The 19,968-nt window shown below is 39.6% G+C and overlaps 1 protein-coding gene across 5 annotated transcripts in view; it reads left to right on the forward strand.

Moving 5' to 3' along the window:
• The first annotated feature begins 3,587 nt into the window (after window positions 1–3,587).
• APOO (apolipoprotein O) overlaps window positions 3,588–19,968 on the forward strand; it is a 33,058-nt gene continuing 16,677 nt past the window's right edge. Inside the window, exons 1-9 of one of the 5 annotated variants that reach the window (XM_080375250.1) lie at window positions 3,606–3,677; window positions 6,069–6,132; window positions 6,885–6,958; window positions 7,505–7,576; window positions 7,920–8,030; window positions 10,351–10,470; window positions 13,139–13,193; window positions 14,218–14,313; window positions 17,898–17,989. In XM_080375250.1, coding sequence (XP_080231376.1) covers window positions 7,562–7,576; window positions 7,920–8,030; window positions 10,351–10,470; window positions 13,139–13,193; window positions 14,218–14,313; window positions 17,898–17,989 — 489 coding nt within the window. In that variant the 5' untranslated portion in view covers window positions 3,606–3,677; window positions 6,069–6,132; window positions 6,885–6,958; window positions 7,505–7,561. The other 4 variants (XM_080375246.1, XM_080375247.1, XM_080375248.1 and 1 more) reach the window with 4 other exon arrangements.

Here is a 19,968-nt window from a genome sequence, read left to right on the forward strand (position 1 = left end):
ACTGTATATAAGCAATCTAACACAACAGTATTAAAACTCAGATGGCAATGGCTAAGGCGAAAGATTAGAGATCAAGTTTGTTAAATTGTATTTCTGCCTGGGCTAATGTAGTTTATGAACTGTGGCAACATTTTCAAGCTTCTTTGAGCTGCAGCTTTCTAAAGAAAATACTTCTTTCACAAATATTTACAAAAGCCAGTTACCAAGGAAAGCGAAAAATACTGGCGTGCAAAATAAAGCTGAAACTTGGTATAGGTTCTTAGATTAGAAACAGCCAGGAGTCAATCATGCCAAAGCTCTTCATTCTGTGGCCTTGGGAGCAGAAACTTCAGCTCCTTTTTAAACCTGTCTGATGATGTTTTGGATTGTGTTATGGCATATGTGGTTGTTTTCCCAGGGAATTTTTGCAGAGATAACCACCTCCAGCAGTTACTCCTGCCACCAAAGTATGTAGAGCTTTCATGCGTGTTTATTGGTAGCCTGTAAGAGAGCCATACACAGGCCATAAGAATTGCTTAGGTATTCAAAAGACGTGTAGATGTGGCACTTCGGGAATGGTTTAATGGTGGACTTGGCAGTGCCAGTTTAATGGTTGGACTCAATGGTCTTAAAGGTCTTTTCCAACCTAAACGATTCTGGTGCTATGAAAGCTAATGTATTTGTATTGTTCTTCTTTATAAAGGTTTTCCCATTCTTTCTAATCAGTCATATCAATCACTTTAAAGATGAACTTCCACATTAAAGGAAAAAAATGCACTGAAGATGCTGGAGTGGATTGATTTGCTTGGTTTAAAAAATTTCACAAAACAACTATCTGTTCTTCAGGTATTTATTTCTGTGTTACATAATTCGACCAATAATTGCTGTATAGTGGCTAGATATAAATCGATCACAAAAAAGTGTTTATAACATATATATATAATTGTATGTCCAGAAACAATTGGAATTTTCTTTATTGTTCATGTACTAAACTTAAGGAGAGAATGCACTTGAAATATTCTCTGTAAAAGTGGGAAACAGCTAGTCCCATTAGCAGCCTGGGACTTGGCTTTGGCTGAGAACGAGCCAGAGGAGGTGCCGTTACTGGCCTGAATGCCATTGCTCCTTTTCTGGGCTCTCCTCTCATTTTGAGCTTTGAATATTTTCTTTCTCTAATTCCTTGAGAATAAAATGCATCAAGAAAGGTGACTGGGTAGTTTGCAAAGCAGTCACTCTCCATGCTCCCACAAACACTGTCATACTGCAAAATCGGGTTTCCACAAACATTTACCACACCCTGACAGCTTATTTTCCACAGGTATAACTGGCTGTGTAAAGTATAATGCAAGGGAGAAAGAGGTCCATTAACGTTCTTCACCCATTGGTCACTTACATGCATTTTAGTTATAACTCTTCCTCGCTAATAAGGGAACCTTCATAACCAAATGTGTAATAAAATGGCATTGTCATCTGTTACCCTGCGGTGTGGGTACTAAATCTTCTCTTGTACCTTTTGTTCATGGTATTTCTGACATACCATTACCTTGCAAGCATCAGCTGCTGCCTATGAAATAGAGCAGAAAAATATAATAAAGCTTTAAAAAGAAAAGGCATAAGCCTGAAGTCTTCTTATTTCACCTCAAATTGCTCCTGACAATAATCCAGTGGGCCAATGAATAAGAAGGACTGTCTGCTGATTTTACAGTTTGTTGAGAAGCATCATTCAATTTTGCAATTCAATGTAACACAATGTCCCCATCAGTCTGGAAAATACTTGTTCCTGCTATAGCTGGCTCCATCAGGTCTATAAAGAGACTGCAGTAAAGAAATGCAGGCATTTTCTTTAAGAAGGAACAAAAAAATCTACCACCAAAAAGAAAATTTAAGATTCTAAGAGGGTGTGTACCTCGTCTGTCTATCCACAATACCCTTCCTGCTGAACTGTTTGCTACCGTGTTCTTCAGGTGCTTTACCTTTTATGTAAATATTTTTTTATGTTTTCCAGGATTAATAGGGTGCTATTCTTCATATTCTAAAATCAAAGTTAACTGTTTGAAGTTACTGTAATATTTTTGGGGACCTGAAAAAGCTCATAAAGAGTGAATCCACACTTTTCTTGGTGTTCTCATGTGTCTAAATGAGGAGTGTAGGCTTCTCTCCCAGTGCCAGGGAGAAGGAGGAGGTGATGGAGCGAGTGCATTTCAAAGTAGAATGCAGGTGCTGCCAAGCCTCTGCTAGAGCCTACATCCAGGCTGTACCCAGGCAGCAGAGGCTTCTATGAAGTTTCAGAAGTTTGGCAGCCTGAATCACCCCTTTACCCCAAGTCCTGATGAATTGGCCCCCTAACAGAACTGTGACCGCAAGTGTGTGGCACACAGCTTATGGAACATGCATTTCCCATACCTAACAGTCAATCTGAACAGAGAACACAGGTTAATTCTGTCAAGGATCTTTGTGTCTTAAGCTTCAAGGTAATTTTTCAGTGCTACTGAAAAATGAACGGTATTCAGTAAAAGCAAGGCACTTGTTTCATTTGAAATGTGGTATTCTGTGACCAAGATTAAGTATGAGGATAAAATGTCTTACAAAATATTAAAAATAACAAGCACCAAGATCCAAGTAACTGGTCAGAAAGCAATGACACATGAGCATGAAGTAAGTCACCTCCTTTGATGGACTCAGTATTCTTTTTTTGCTGATGTGTTTGCCATCTTGGCCTTGAGTGCCACAGAAAGATCTTCAGCACAATGAAAGGTGGAAACTCCTGACTGGCAAATCTGAAGAAGCAAAGCAGCAGTTTATTAACTGATAAAGATGAGAACAGATTTCCTGTGATTTAAATCAGGATGGAATATTGCCTTGGTTTATCTTATCTGACAGGAATTTAGTACCCAGCATTTCTGATACCCTTCTCTGGCTGAGCAGCAAGGCAGACAGCATGGGATGCATGCGAGACCGTCCCTCGCAGCAGGTGTGAGTGGAGAAAACTTGCTCCTGTCCAACTTGCTCAAGTGAGCGGGGAGATGCCATGTCCTGGGCTGCAGAAGCTGAGGAGCATCAAGATGTGGAGGAAAGGGTAGTTCTACTTTTTTGAATTCAGTGTTTCAGGATTAGAAAAGCATGGAACCCTACCTCGATCCCCGTACTCTAGCCCCATCCAAATTCTACCGGCACTGAGACACCCAGGCGCCTGAGTGCCCCGTACAGGGGCAGCAGGGAGGGTCACTGCACCAGGCCCGCGGGCACGGGGGGGGGCAGCGGGTACAGGGGGCAGCGGGTACAGGGGGCAGTGGGCATAGGGGGCAGCAAGCCCAGGGAGCAGCGGGCACGGACTTTCAGCACGCCAGCACTTGGGTTTTTTAGGAAACGAGTTTTAAAGAGATGTTCCTGCCGTGCAGGGGCTGAAATTCAGGAGGTGCTCCATCACCGAGCCTCTCCCAGCCTACAGACCGCGCTGACGCACGACCAGGCCCGAGCCCGGATTCCTGAGGCCTCGGAAGGCGCCAGCGCGTGGGGCGGTGCGGCCCCGCCCCCGCGGCGTTGCCAGGTTACCGTGGCGCCTCTGGGCGGGGCCGCGCCGGCCGCGGGGGCTGGCCCAAGAGCTCCCGCCCCGCCCCCCCGTCGGGCGAGTCTTTTTGACGTCACGGCGCAGCGACGCGGCCGGTGCGAATCGCCCGTTCGGCACCGCCATGTTCAAGGTGAGGAGATGGTCGTTCTCCGTGCTCGTGGCCGTTGCAGTTCCCCGGCCGTCCCTTCGCAGCCCCGCTCCGCGGACAGGGCTCCCCGCGCCCGTCCCCACCCGGGGGGAGCGGGCGGAGGCAGGCGGCGGCCCCTCCCTTCGTGCCCCGCCGCCGCCTGCCGCGGGAGGCGCCGGTGCCCGCGGAGGCGGCGGTGTGGCTGCGGCGCCGCCGGGCCCTCGCTCTGGGGACACCCGAGGCCGGCAGGGGGCGGCCCGGCAGCGCGGCCGGCGGGGCCCCGCGCTGAGGCGCCCGGGGGCGGGCGCGCTGCTCCCGGCGCGGAGCGGGTCCCCGGCGCTCGGTTGGCGCGTCGAGGCGCGGCGGCGGAGGCCTGGCAAGAAGGCCTTGGTGCTGGCGAACGATTTTTTCACCTTCCGGCTAAAACCGTACTAAAAAGTTGTGTTACCCGGCGGCACCTGCACTCGGGGTCCTTTGTCTATGACTCTGAGGAGCTGTTTGCTTGATCTTGTTGCAGCTCTCTTTTTCTAACATTGCAGCGTGGTGCGTCCTGCCCGCGTTGCACAAACAGAAACACATGAACACCACGTTCGTTATTTAAAATGACCTCTTGGATGCAGCAGCGTGGAGCTGTGAGTGTTGCTGCAGGGTTTGGGTTCATACAGCTTGGGCTGCCCTCGTCTTGAGTCTCCCCTGTGAAAAGGAGTAAACCTGCGTGATCCGGGTTTAACTCATGCAGTTGTCTCAAAGGTCTTTGCCTTTATCATGAGAGGAGCCCCAGATCCTTTCATGCTAAAAGCAAGCTGTACGTTTCATTCAAATTGGCATGACTGCTCAAGAAGCAGGAGGGTTTTCTTAAAAAAACTGGTGACTTGAGTCTTAAATTTTTTTTCTCCTTTATACCTTTTTTGTTTGTTAAAATTCTATAATATATCAGTATATATTGATATGCTGAGCAGCCTACACTTGCTGTTCTGTTGTCACAGCTTTGTTGTTAGGGTTTTTTTTTTTGTTATTTTTTGTTTTTTACTTTAACATTGGGACAGTTGCTGGAATTCTGATCTAAGGATTTTATCTCAGAATCATTCAGAAGTCCATAAGTGATACAGAATCATCATTAAAGGGGTTATGTGTGAACGTGTGGATCTAGGTACTATGCATACTACTACTACTTCTGTATAGCTATTGAGGTTAGGCAGATTTCAGTGCTTCGGGCCAACCTAATTTTTTGCCTCTAAAAGTGAAAGGGTAAGGTGGCTGCTTCTCCTTCATGTCTGTGTTCGAGTTCGGGTTTTGTTTTTTTCAGTTGGAGTTTGAGAGATAGGAGGGAAGAATGGAAAAAGAAGACAAAAATGAAGTAGCTTCATAACATTAGGACAAATAACAGCCTTCACAAAAGTATGACAGAGGAAACTTTTTTTTTCCTTTTGTTCTTCCTTTCCCCAGTTTTGAGAGTGACAAAAACAGTAACTGAGAAACCACAGACAAGAGGAAGAAATGAGAAAAGTTCCAGTTAATCTTCAGCTGTTTGTTCCCCTGTTTGTATTGAGAGCTAATACGGGATTTATTCTTCCTCGAGGGATTATTTTTTTTTTTAATTAAGAATTCAGAACTTTGAGAAAGACAGTAAAACAAGACAAGAGTTCATGAAATATGATGGTCTTTTCCCCTTCAGCTTTCAGATCAAATTTGCTTGTGAGTGATCTAGTTTCTATAGGTAAAGTTGAATTCAGCTAGAGAAAGGAATAAACGTGGTATCTTTTTTTACTTAAAGTCAATGCAGAGCATTGCTTAGCAAAAAGAATGTTAGCTCTACTTTTTTGGTATCAACTGAATGGCTGAGACCGGCAGACTGAAGGCACAGCTCAAAAAACCACAGCTGGTTTAGTAATATGTTGTTAATGTGGAATTAAGAAATGAGATCCTGAAGTGAATTTTGAAAACGAGAATGGTTAATCTTTCATACTGCTGGATAAACCTTTTAGTGTGTGCATATATACATGGTAGTTTAGTTAGTAGTGGTTGTATCTGTCCCATAAGCTTAGCCATTGCGGTATAGCTTGAACAGTGTGTTTAAGGAGAGATTAATCTTTCACTTTTAGTGGTTAATTTTGTTTAAAATGTAAATATGAAACCTTTGGAAAATATCTGCACCTCAGTATTTTGATGTGTATGGTTAATGGTTTTGGCTTGTGTAGCTCAGTGATCACTGATACCTGTTTGCGAAATGAAGGTGTTTCCATTCTTACGCAGTGCTGTTTGTGTCTTTATATAAAAATCTGAAATACTGAAAGCACTTGGATTTACTGTTTCTGCTGGTGACACTTGGCATCGTTTACACTGTTTGAAAATATTTTTCAGCATGAAAATGCATTTAGATTTTTGCCTTTTCAGTGACAGAACAGTTTTGCAGTGAAAAAAGGAAAGATTGAGGAAATAGATTCTACAGCTATTAATGGTTAGTGGCATTCATGTTTTTATCTTGGCTAATGAAAGTATGTGAAAAGTCTTTGTTTAAGCAAACACTCCTAAAGATTATTCATGTCTTTCCTTGGCTGTGAAGGAGTTGATCCAGTTATTGTGGTGTTTTATTATAGTGCTGTAATAACAAGTCTATAAATTCAAATAAGGAAAAACTTCTATTTTAAGCAAGTTTTTCCATACCCTTTGATTCATCAGAACCCTTATGTCCTTCTGAAAAGCAACCCTATGACCTAGTTCTTGTGTGCTGTTTCTCTACACGTAAATGAACATTTTCAGTAAGTTTGACAACTCTATAGTCTTAATGTTGAGTTTGAGGAGTCTCATGCTTACATGTAATAAATACTCCATCGGCAAAGCAGTGGGAGAAATTAAAGCTGCAAATGCTGATCTGTATATGATAAGCATGTGGTTTGGATAAATTTAAAGTTATTCTCTGACAGTTCTGCAATGGACAGAAACAAAGTTTCAGAGTAACTGTCCCATGGCTAGGTCAGTTATTGTCGTAACAGCATGAAGGATGTATTGGTTTGACCAAGCCTTCAGTTTCACGAGCAGCTAGGTCAATGTAATGTACCCTTACTGTTTCTGAAAAGGAAGAGGGCTTGCTGCCTTCTGCTTTTTCATCCCCTCCTCCCTGGCCACACAGTTCCTCTTGTGCATCTCAGGCTGTTTCATGGATGGCTTCAACACACTAAGCCCGCACAAAGCTCTCCACTTCTTTTTCAGGATTAATCTTTTGCCAAATTGGCGAGGTGAATTGCCTCGTGGTGGAAGCGTCTGGCTGCCAAAGCTAGGGCAAGGTGAGCAGCAGGACTTCTGGGAACCGATGCTGACAGCAGAGCCAGACCTCTCCAGTCTGGTGGCAGCAGGCTGTGAGACCCACTGGCGCTGTAACCTGACACAACAAAACGCAGGCGGTTGTAACTGCACATGTTCATCGGAGCAGTAACATGAATGAGGCATTGAAAGGTTTCCCGTTTGAACTGCAGTTTCTTGAGTTAAGCGTTGCTGTTGATGAGGATGTGCATTTGTTGGAAAATGCTTTCTGTGCATTCTTGATTCACTATACAGCAAAGATTTTTACCTTCTGTTTTTTTTAAGTTAAAGCAGTCTCTCCAGTTAAGGAACAGAATTCAGTGTAGGTCCTAAATATAGGAAGACTTATATCCACCTTACTCGTGGTGGTTGTGTTGTATGACTGGATTGAATCTGAAGTATTCAAAGCCAGTCAGGTATCTGTCATACACTGTAATTCATGTTTCTCACAGAAAAACAGGAGACATTCCTAAAATTCTTAGAAAGCAATGATTGTGTTCTGATGCTCTCATTTTTTTCCCTAAATCTAGATGCAGATAATAAAATGCTGAACTTCTTGGTACTAACTGTGGAAAAATGGAGGTGTTATGAACATTCACAAGGTTGTTCAAAATATGAATATAATGTTAATTTTCATTAACTTTCTCAGTATAGATACTATGTTTCAAGTAAGAAAACATCTTTTTGTGAGATGCAAATATCTACTGTCTCCTTTAGCCTTAGGCTTTTCCAGATGCCATCTGAATAATTTAGGTGTTATCATTTGAGTGCCTGAGCATATGAGATTGTGTACCAGCAACTCCCCTTTCTCCTGACTTCTAAGCATTGTTGATATATCACTTGTTACCATATGGGGATATAAACATTGTCTGTATGGATGTGTTCAGATATGTTGCTGTTTTGTTTGAGTTTAATGGTTTACATGTTTTCCTGTAATATTTCTAGGTAATTCGGCAGGGGGCCACCCCTGTTAGCCTGAGCTTGCTCTCTATCCAGGTTTATGCTTCCTCCTCAGAGAAGGAGACTTCCAAAAAGGAGTTGCTGAAAATTGAGGAGGTAGGTATGGTTATAGCCCTAGTGCTCTTCTATCTATGTGGAAATACCTACAGAATTCTGAAAGACACTGTATTTTGATGCATGAAAGCATTTAGGTACATCTCTTCACCTTTTGTATTCTTGCCTTTAAACTTGCTTCTCAGTTTGCAGTAATAGAGATGTCTATGGTTTTGCTTTTTTTACCTGAGGGTTGCATTTGATGCCCTCTGCTTCATAACGTCAGGCTTGCTTGTCTGTATGATTTTTTTTCCTGCATTACATCCTTCTGTTCTTCATTCAGAAATTACCTTTTCATGTTTGTAGATTTACTTGTGGTCATGTACCAAATGCACAGGCATATTTTATTTGTTTTTTATCCAGGTAACAGCATGTATTTTTTAATTGCAAGTACTGTTGGCAAATTCTAACAATTTTATGTTCTCCAGTAAAACAGCAAATCAAAAGTTTTTATTTCTAAAAAAAATCTTTTTTTACAGGAAAAATTCTTGTCTGGCGGTGCTTTGAGTCAGATATAGTAGCCTACAGAATTCTATCAGTTTTCTGCACAGCATTCAGACCTAAGCAACAACAAATACAATAAGTAGTGATAATAAAAACCTGTTAGTTTATTTCTCTAAGATGTTACAAATATTTTGGTCATATCACAAGGGCTTCAAAACACCATGCCAAAGTGTAGACTCGCCATTGTTGTTGCATAGGCTTTTAACAGTCTTCAACAGAAAAAAAAACAAAAAAAAAATTGTAGTTCATAACTAAAGACAGCTTTATATCCGTGAGAGTTTGTAGTTGTTTAAAAACTAAGTACTTCAACCTAAGCTAATGCGTTGTTACATGAGCAGTGAAAATAAATGAAACAATTTTGTGTATAGTTAAGTCTTTTGGATGTGTCTGCATGGGCAGCTAATTTGCATAATGAGAGGATCAATAGTTGAAGCAACCTCCTGGCTTCACCCCAGTGAAGTAACCTTAGTTTGGGCCATCGCGTGCCCTACACCACCACTGGCATGAGTCAGTAATGAAGCAGCAGTTTCAGGTTACATATGTGCTGAATAATTGGCTTGCCCATCAGCTTCAGCAAAGCAGAATGTGCAGACCGTGGCGTTCTGGCTGCCTTTCTTACCATTCACAGAGTGTGTTAGTTTGGAACTGTACTCTGTTAGCTGTCTAGTTTCAGAAAATGTATGGGAATGACCTTGTGCCAGACTTGGCTGTTAGGCTAACAGGATCAAAGTTAAATGGATTGTGTCTGGGATTGCCAGAGATGACTGGATTTCCAAGGGAAATGAGACTTAAAATGCTTGTCTTTCAAAACATTATGGGAAGTACAGCTGCATGAGTTATCGAATTATTTGAAAAATTCTGTGTCATTATGTATTTTGTTATGGTTAGCAGCTTTTTTTATTAGCATATACAGTTGTTTTGCAACTTACCTTGAAAAGAAGGCTAGCTACACATTGATGCAATAATATGTGTAAACAGTTTATAATAGACTGCTAAATGTGATATAAAATGTAAGCTCTTCATACTAAACATCAGTGTCATATATAAACTGCTAGGAATTTTATCAGGTTTTGTTTTGATCTAAGTTTTGCTGTTAATTTTCAACAGACTAGTGGTTTTTTTTTTTTTAATTAGAATACAGTTTAAAGTATGTTTGGGTAATTCTAATAAATTGTGATGCTAAACCCTAAATATGGTGGTTTAGTATTTATTATGTGAAGATGCCCATTGCATTTCAGGTGGATGTTACAGTTCCTATTTGCTCAGCCCCATGGTGCGATTAATGCTGTCAGTTGCTGATGTGGTAAATGACTGCAACATTGGGATGTCATACCATTTTCCAGCTCAGTAACAAACAGACAAATTTGTATTGGATGTTACCTTTTGTAGAAGCTACTTAGACTCTTTAATGATGGCTTGTGCAAATATAGAAAATGATCGATTGTGATTTCTAGTACATTTAGTATGTTAACTGGGAACTAGAAGTGCTGATTAAGACCAGAAACATTTTTCACAATTATGTTCTGTGTTCTTATTAAACTACTTTAATATTAATTTATAACCTGTGACTTGGATCATATAGCAGCTATGGATGAATTGCATAGCAATTAAAAGTCATCTTCGTCATAGCATATAATTAAACTTTGCTCACAGTGGTTGTCTCACAGCTGTACCTGAATTTTTCTTATGCATTGTTTATGTAGTAAGTACCATGTTAAGCTCCATGTTAGGTGTTCTCCGGTTAGCCTGTTCGTGCCCTGAAGACCTACTTACACAATTACACCTTTGTTTTTAACCTCTTGTTTGCTAATATTCACAGCTGTCACTCTACTCCTCTCCAGCTCGTGAGACTAAATATGTGGAGAATCCACAAACCCAATTGGAAGAGGGGGTTTCGCGTTTACGGCATGTTATGGAGCCATATACAGCCTGGTGTCAGGTATAATGGTTTTATATCACATCCAGTAGTAGTTCTCTGTGATAACAGTTGAGCTGGGATTTTTCTTTTTTTGAGACAGAATTAATAGATAGAAACAAAGTAAAAGTTGGTAGCTCTACAGGCATTTTTCCAAAACGCTGTGTTAGTTAAAATTTTCCACGGTTCAGGTTATAATATTTACCCCCTCCTCACACAAAACCAGTTGTTTCTTTCTAATAATTTGCTGAAATAAACCACTGCTTTTTCACATTGACTATTCCTCCAAAATAATTAAAAGAAAATTAAGTAAAGCTTAGAATTGTTACCTTTCAGCTTAAATTTTATTTCAGATATCTATGGATGTCTGGATTTGGTACTGTCCTGTGAGCGAGGAATACAGGAGAGTGCTTAAATTTGCTTTCTCCATGCTGAAGGAGAAGGCCTTAAATTACCAAGCAGTGTGCTTTGGAGCAGCAATACCAAGTTGTCTTCACTGCAACTGTGACAAAACACAACTTTGCAGAAAATAAATCAGTATTTATTGAACTGGGATGTTGAGGGAAGGAATACAGCTCTCTGGAAGACAGAAAATCCCAGGCCACTAGTAGTGGCAAGCCTAGCCCCCAGACCTTACCCCAAAACTTTCTTATATATTTTATTAGGTAACGTATTTATACTGAACAGTTATTAAATATAAAAGTAGTTTCTGCAGCATAGAGAAAAACCAGGATTTTGTAATCGGGGTCTAAATTGTTGATATTAGATTGCAGAACTTTCTTGCTCTTTCCTGACCCAGCAAATGTTGAGGCTTACTTTTGAAGCAAGGGCATCCTTGTCATCTGGTGGCCTCTTGGCAACTTTAAGTGTTTCCCTACTTTGCACTCTGGCTATTGTGAATCCTATTCTTAAGCTGCAAACTGGTTTTCCAGTTCTTCGTAAAAAGCCAAGCCATTCAGATGAGGGTGTCCTTTCTGCCTAGACATTCTGTGTTGTGGTACTATCCTTTAACAGTACTGAAATGTTTTTTTCAGAAATATTTGGGGTTATTCAGTCTAGCGGTATGTTTCTAAAGTGGCACCAGTAGGAGTACTGACTTTAGTTTTCAAGGAAAATGGGGATTTTCTGCAGTGTAGTTAAGAGTTCTGACCTCCTAAATGCATGAGTTCTGTTTGGTTGCCTGCGGTAACCATAACCGGGAATGAAATTTGAGAGAGGTTAGCTGCCCAGTTGGACTGAGCGTAGGTAAGCCTTGAACAGTCCTTTGTCTCGCTAGCCTGTTGTATTCCTATTTGCTTTATTTTTTTGTCTGTGTGGCAATCATTTACATAAGATGTGCTCTTCTGCTCCCACACAACAAGCCATTTCCTGGCAGTGGTTTACTGACTCATTTTATGAAGTGGGCATGTAAACTTTATGGGTTTGGGGTCATCTTGCTTGCTTAACTGTAGTCAGAGATCGTTTTGGTTTTGCCTCTCCCCCACCCCTTGCTGTGTTAAAGAAAATAATATTTTAGGTTTGTCTCAGTCATCTTTAAGATTAGAAACGTAACACAGGTTAATGAGAATAAAATTGGTTACGTCTGTATATACATTTAACTTTTTCAGAATTGCTTGTTTAACTGGAGTGGAAAGTCAGTTCAAAACACAGTGTAGAAATGAGCCAGTTGTGTGAGCTGTGACAGAAAATCAAACTTAGTCTCTGGGGGTTTTAGAGCATATTTTTTCATTGGCTTGTAATAAGACAAACATCCCTTTAGAGTTAACGTTGTGTGTCACATGATGACACTTTTTTTCATGACAAGTTGTTTTGTTTTGTTTGCAAAGTCAGTCTTGCCAGTGAGGAAATGAAAGTTCTGAAGATATTACCCCCATGCCGTATCCTAAACAACTGCTTTCACTTCTGCACAGATAAAGCTCAAGTGGTATTGCGAGACTGTACTCAGCTTTGGGGATACATGCTTATGAATTTGTTCTGATAGACAGTCTTACGCTGTCTCTCCAGAGGTTTAGTAGCATAACAACAGTTAGCAGTGTTGCTCTTACTGAGGATTTTTTCCCCCTACTTACATAAAAGGCTATGTGAATTCTTTTACCTCCTGCATATTTTCAGTCTGGAAAAGAATCTACAAGTAGTTTGTGGGGTTGATGCAGTGCTCTTTGGCTTACTGTAGACATTATTAGGACATCTCATTTCCAAGTAATTTCAGAAGTGCAGTTTTGTTAGCCTAAGTTAGTCTCTTGGAAAGTGAAGTTTATCAGCTTGCAGAATGAGTCGTGTACCCCTGTGAAGTGCTAGGGAGGAGTTTATTACGGTGGTGTGCTTCCTTTCTTTGCATAAACTCAGGTATTTTTGTGATACCTACATACACTGAGAAACCTGAGATTCAGCTACCTGATCAGGAGCTCAATGAAATATTTAAGTTGACTTCTGTGTTTTGAGGCATTGTTTTTCATCTGTGTCCAAAGACTACTTTGAGAAAAAGCTGTAAGTCATGCGAAACATAACATTGAGCAAGCATAGCCCTGTAAGTGAAGGATGGAAGTGGAAATAAAAAGTTATTTTAGTGATCCAACACTTTTTTATTCCCCATGCGCCCCCTCCCCCCGCCCCCAATCAGGTCAGTTATGATCTGTAGTTAATATTTTACTTAGTTGGTGTCTATTTATTGCTGTTTTCTTCTTTTTTTTAGGATCTTTATGCCAAAGCTATGCCCAAATTAGAAAAAGCTGTTGAGCATGGTAGAGGTAAATCAACTTAGTTTTCTTAACTAGCAATTTAAAATGTAGGACTGTACTTCTGTTAAAAGGGAATTCCATTAAGCATCAACATATATATAGTTTCCAATGCACTTAAGACTACTTTATTTTCACTGTATATCTGTTTACATTTCCTTTGTAAATCATTGACACTACATTTCTAAACAATTAAAATCCGAGGCCTGCATCTATGTCTATCAGTGTCATTGAAAACAACAGTTATGCAGGAAAAAAAGCATCGTAATTTATTCCCACCCAGCCCAGTAACTGAAAGTTCCTGCAGTGTTTCTTTGTAGTCGCAAGTGTTAGGTCTTTTGTTTGTAATGTTTAGCCTTTTCATTTTGGGTTACTTCCTTAGATTTCTTAAGAATTTTTAATTAGTCCAAAATAATTTATATTTATTTTTGGTAATGGAAGCATCCTTTCTTTCTTGGGCTTATCAGGATTGAGCATGGATGTTATCTAGAGCTCATTTCAGATAACTGTGCCTCTTCTCCTTAAACTTAATAGTCTCAGTCTTTTGAACTCCTTTGTATGGAAGATTTTTCATAGTTTTACATCCTCCATCAGACACCCATCTTTGAGTGAATGTTGTTTATGCTATGTTGTTCCTTTGTTCTGTGATATTTTTTTCGTACAGTGTTTTACTGAAACTAATTCTTGTTAACATGTAAATGTAAGAATCCATTTTGCAAAGGTTTTTATCACTAATTTGAAAAAGATCTAATAGAGATGCAAAAGAGCAAAACAAAACAGATGGCCCAGGAGCAAAGACAAAAGCTTCTATGAAAATTGGTAAATACAATACGATGTTCAGTTTCATTCATGTGTCACTAGAGAAGATCTCAAAGGCTTTGAATTTTATGCCAGCAAATCTAAAATGTGCATGATAGTTAAATGTGTTTTGATAACTCTTTATGTTTTGTAACAATTGCCAGCATGTATTGATGATTCCTTATCACAAAAACACTTTCACATTACATTAAGGCACTTTGTTCTGACTTCTTTTCAGAGGGCTGTGAATTTCTCCAAAACCCCCCTGCTGGATTTTATCCAAGGCTTGGTGTGATAGGTTTTGCTGGAATTGTCGGATTGTTTCTTGCTAGAGGTGAGCGGGAACCTTTTGAACTGCTTATGCTATGGTTTGGGATAAGTAATTTATTTGGGGCTTTTTGGATGCTACTTTTTAATTGTGAAGCATGAGATCTGACTTAATATACAAGCATATTTCTACAGTGTACCTCTAATGACAAAGAGACTTCATCTAAAAGGTGTGTAATAACCTTCAGTTACTGTTTATGAATACTGTATTTCTGACTGAAATCTAGTTCTAGCTTATTATAGCAAAAGGTGGAAAGGATAGGTTTTTTAGCCTAAAAATCTTAATTACTTAAGTTCTTTATCGCATATGTCACTGTAGAAAACTACAGAGAAATAAATTATGGTAGAACACAGAGGTTCCTGAACTGTGGTACATGTACAACTAGTTTTCTATTCAAGTTCCTTCAAAGTATTGTATGTCCAGGCACAGAGCTGCTGCAGATGGTGATACTCAGCAAAAATACTTATGAGCTCTGGGTGTGCTTTACATACATGCACGTTTTGCACTACAGAAAAGGGACAGTCAATTTCATCATGCTAGTTGAAGAAATTAAGGCATTTATGCTTTCGTAGAAATGTTGCTTTTAAAAATGTTAATTGTTAAAAAGAATTTTGATTTTGTATTGAGATATTCTTAATACAGTGAAATGAAGTAACACAACAAGAAGACTGTAGGTAACAATGTGAAGTTCTAGAGTTTAAATACTAGTGGGGCCTTGTTTTTGATAAAAATACACCTTTGTGGGGCCTGTATATGTTGAACAAACTGGAAGTGTTGTTTGGCTACGTAGAAATGGAAAGCCCTTTGTGAATGTATGCACTTCTCAAAACATTTTTCAGTAAGATGATGAAAGCAGTGCTACACCACCCCCACCACCACCCCCATTTTTTTTAATGAAAAGCAAGGTCTCCAACTTTACCCATTTGAAGTTCTTTCTCTTCAAATTCCTGCTTCTTCAGTTATGTGATCATGAATGAGATCAGCTTCCAGCCTTTACAACTGTAGCAAAATGGGTGGAGGTGGTGGAAATTGCAGTCTTGGGTCTGGATCTGAAAGATTAGAGGGTCCTAAGTTTAAAAAAAAATAAATACATCCTTCATAATACAAGTGTCTGATTTGTGACACTTTTAGGATGGGAGCCATAATTCTAAAACTTTTTGTCTCATTACAGTTTACAATACTGACTTGTTTCTAGAAAGAATTCAAACTGTAGAAGGAAGTGCCCCTTAATTTTGATGCTACAGAAGGTTAGAACAAAATGTCTTTTTTTTTTTTTTTTACTTTATTTTTTTATCCCTTCCTCTGTTGGTCTCACTGGAAGAATTGCCCTCTTGGAAGGTACAGATAACATCTTCCAGGTTGAACCATAACACTTGAAGATACAGCTGCCTATTAAGTAGGAAGTATGGTTTTCAGAGTTTAATCATGTGAATATTGTGCAGTCATCCAGCTTGGTTTAAAACGCTGTTGAAGATAATTGTTCTAACCTTGTGTTGCGGGTGGAGTGATGCACTTAATCACAAGTGTGAAGAAACAATGTATTTTTTTCATGTAAAACAGCAATTTTTAACAAAGTTTGATGTTAAACCACTGTCACATTTACTAAGATTTGATGGCAAGGTATACTTTATTATTTACTGCATAGAGGATAGGGTAAGGCAGACGTTTTGGGAGGACCCTCCCATTGAGTTCTGAGGTTCGGAGAGGACCCTTTTGCTTTCTAAACTCCAACTCAGAGGAGTCTAGGTGCAGCTGGATCCAATCCTACTCCTAGACTTGGTCAGCAGTTTGTCTAAAGAATTGTATGTGTGCAATCTAAGATACCTTGCTAAATGTTTCAAGCTTCGCTAACGTTGTATCTCAGTATCAAGGAGTAAGGGATCTCTGTGGCAGGTGTAACCTTGAGGGCCATCTCTACTCAAAGGGACATCCTGTTGTGCAGCCTGCTGCCATCCAGGAGAGCACAAAGGGCTCTTGGGCTGCTCGCTGTTTATGGGGTGAGATGATTGACTCAGTCATATTTGTGTACCAGCTGCAGAAGTTAGTTTCTTCCACGTTTGCCTTGAGTCGGACGTTGACCTGCACTGTGGTTAGGTGGGCGCATTGCTCAAATCAGCCCTGGGCTGCGGTGGTGTTTTCTGTCCCCCCTGAATCCACTGTGAGCCAGAGGCAACCATCGTGACCAGACACATCCTTGATGACTGCTGCTTGATGACTGAGCAGGGTTATGGGAAACGAAGGTCAGGCTGGGGGCAGGAGGAGAACACCATCACGCTTTTGAGTAGTTCTGTAATGGATTTGGGAGTATTCCTGACCTTCCCTCTAATGGGTATCTCCAGCAGGTAGCAGCCTGCTGTAAGGCATTAAGAATAAAGTAATAGTTTAAGATATTAAAGTGATACAGTAGGCACACTGATCGTCGATCACTAAAGGAGATTTCCTTATTCCCAGAAATTATAACAGAACTGTGTTGGTTTTTTTTCTGATTGTAAAGATGCAATCAAGCTTGCCTTTTTTGTGCTTTCTTATAGCTAATTGATACCAAGTTCCCTCTTCACAAGACTAGCAGCATCGCTTTATGAATGTATCTGCTTACTGCTAAGTTTCTTATCTCATCATGAGCATATGTACGTTGAAGAGGAAATGCATGTTAGAAGTGTTTAGTGTTTCAAAATTGATTATTCCTTTATTAGAAGAACGTATGGCTTTGCATATAGAACGGGTTGCACTCTGAGGAACAGAACTCCTGCATCCTGACTCCTGTATGTCTGTTCAAAGACCTTTTCTTCTCCTGTTCTGTTTGCTTTTCTCCTTTACCTGCTCCCTTCTATGTTCCTTTCTGATTGCATAAATTGCAGCATGCCCTGTAACTGATTCAGTAACGCATATTGTCACTGGTTGGCCAGGATACACAACCGGTGGCCAGCTGTGGTGAGAGGTTGACCTTTTCAGGCAGTTAAATTTAGACTTGTATAATTGAATAGAATTCAAATTTATTAAAAAGTTCAAAATTTAGTTGTGGACTGAGTAATGGGCATAAGGCATGATTGTAAGTACTTCAAAAGTACTGTCAAATGCTTTGCCAATAGAAAAACTATTCATAAGAGCAGTTGTGGAATAGCCCATATTTGTGAGGCAAGGTAACTTCCAAAGTTTGTATTGGAACAACTCTTGTTCTGCTTGATGTATCAAAAGAATGCTATCCTAACATTTCTTTGCTCAAGTTTTTCCTTTTAGTTTAGAAAAGAGGATCAGTTGGTATAATTCTCTTAAATGTCTCTTAACTGTGGCTTCTAGTTCATTATTCAGTACTGAAATAAATTGTGTATTACTACAGTAAATATAGCTGTAAGTTATTTTTCATTGTGGAAATATGTTAATAAAAATATTCTCTTAAAAAGGTTAAAAGAATAATTACGGATCAGAGTAATCATGTTTCTTAAGAAACCAGTAGGACTGAACAGAAAACATGCTAAACTATTTAATAAAATTGTTTTGGTTATAAATAAAAGGTTAGGGCCATTCAACTGTCTTGCTTAGCATATACGCTAACCATGTTGTGGGTTTTTTGTGTTTTTGTTATGAAACAGGCTCAAAAATAAAGAAGTTAGTGTATCCTGCAGGTCTCATGGGTATTGGTACCTCCCTGTATTACCCTCAGCAAGCGGTTGCTATTGCGAAGGTCAGTGATGATACCTTTCTTTAGAGAAGTGTCTTTTACTTTGATTATTGCCTCCTACCTTCAAATTAACTGATAATCCATTTTTAAAAGCCCTGTCAGTGTGCTTGGCACTTAACAAATTGGTAGTTGTTGTGTCAAAGAACACAAAGTCCAGGCTGAAAGATGGTCACACATTCTGTTTCTTTTTGTGACTTTTTTTTTTTCCTAACATTGGCAGTAGTGTGTGTAGTTTGGGGAACATAATTATTTTTCTGAATGTCTAACCTCAAGTAATTATAAATTAATGTAAATATGCTTAGTATGTACAGTTTGTGTGTTTACTTGCAGTACTGAGGAAGCCTGAAATACCTTGAGAGCAAATGAAAACAGGGTTTGGAAGGAAGGAAGGAAGGAGGGGGGAGGGGATGGGGAAAATTCTATAGAGAAATCATGAGAATGACATTTTGAGAAACATTGCTACTGATGTTTTCTGCTTTTTGTTGGATAGAGTTTTAAGAAAGATAGCATGCATATTCTGGAATGGTGTGAGAATTCTGCTGATTAGATGCCTTTCCTATTCATCCGTTGGTTGTTTCAGGCACGTAAGAAACAATGTTAACTTACACTTGCTTAAGGGCTTTCCTGGGGGGGGGGGGGGGAAGAACCAGGCAGGAGGAAAGAAGATATCAGACAGTTGCTTACCGCCCCTGCTGATCTCAGTTCATATGCCTTGCTGTCCACACTTAATTGTACTGACAGATTCCTCAGTTCTCCACCACATTCTTTTTCAGATCCAGCCTTTACCCACTCAGAGTGCACATATTTTAGTGTATCAGAAATTCTTTATATTTCAGGCTTTGGTAAATTATTCAGTTATCAGTGATTTGTGAATAACACAGATGTCAGGATGAAAATACGATATTCAAGAACGTATGATGTTCTTTGAAAACTGAAAGGTCATTGACTTAGAGTAAAAAATGCTGGGTTTGAACTCTGCCAGCACGGTCATACCCTGATGTTTAATGGAATCTTTTTAGTGCTTCTGGGATTCAGATGCTCTGAACACAGATATTACTGTGGACTTATTCTCAGGGAGTGAAAATTATGCAAGTGGCAGGAAAAAAAATAATCAAAATGTAAGAAGTTTAGACATTCCTGTTGGAAACTCTGTATTCAAATTCTAGTTGCCTTCTGAACAGTGAAGTGGGAAGTGATTGAACGGTGTTCAAACTGATGTTATTGTTTTTAAAGAAGCTCAGTTCAGTCTTAACTGTGGATTTGTTACTAACAGCTTCACAATACTGTGTTTGTTTTAGGGAAACTTTGAAGTGCATGATTGCCCTTTGATTAATTCACAGTTCTTAGTTTGACTGTAATGAAAAATCTGATATGAGACCATGAGCCTGAAACTTGATTGGAATAGCTTTAGCTTTGTTGACTTGGTCAGGACACTAGACATAAGAGTTTGGAAACTTCTGTGAAGAGGGTGATATCCTAGATACTGTTTTGGTTCCTCTAATCTCTTGCACTTTTTTTTAACCAAAGTTTGAAGCAGATATTAATATCCATAATTTTTATGCTTTAATCTGAAATTGGAAGCACTTTCCTCTCTAGTAATTACTTTGAAACGTTTCATAAGCTTGTAAAAAACCCACCAAACTTCTGTAAGCATAGAAAGGGATGCTTGCACTACAAGGCTTACTTGCCAAGTTAATAGAACAGTATATGAAATATTCTGCAACATAAATTTTAGAATTTATTCTTTATGTTCTTCTTATTTTTCTTCCACATTTGAGTACTGCATCACAGCTTTTTTTATTTACAGTGGTATAGTTCCCTTTGTTTGGTAAACTTTCAGTTTTGACTGTACTTTAAAAGACTAAAAAAAGTTTTGGGTGGGTTTTGTCTATGTCCTCCACCCTTCCCACCTTTATATTAAAGACTTTCCATTGGAGAGTTGGAAATAAACACAGCAAAATGTGTTTGCAGTTGAGGTGCAA

The sequence above is a fragment of the Falco punctatus genome (assembly GCF_963210335.1).
Source record: "Falco punctatus genome assembly, chromosome: 2".
Taxonomy (NCBI): domain Eukaryota; kingdom Metazoa; phylum Chordata; class Aves; order Falconiformes; family Falconidae; genus Falco; species Falco punctatus.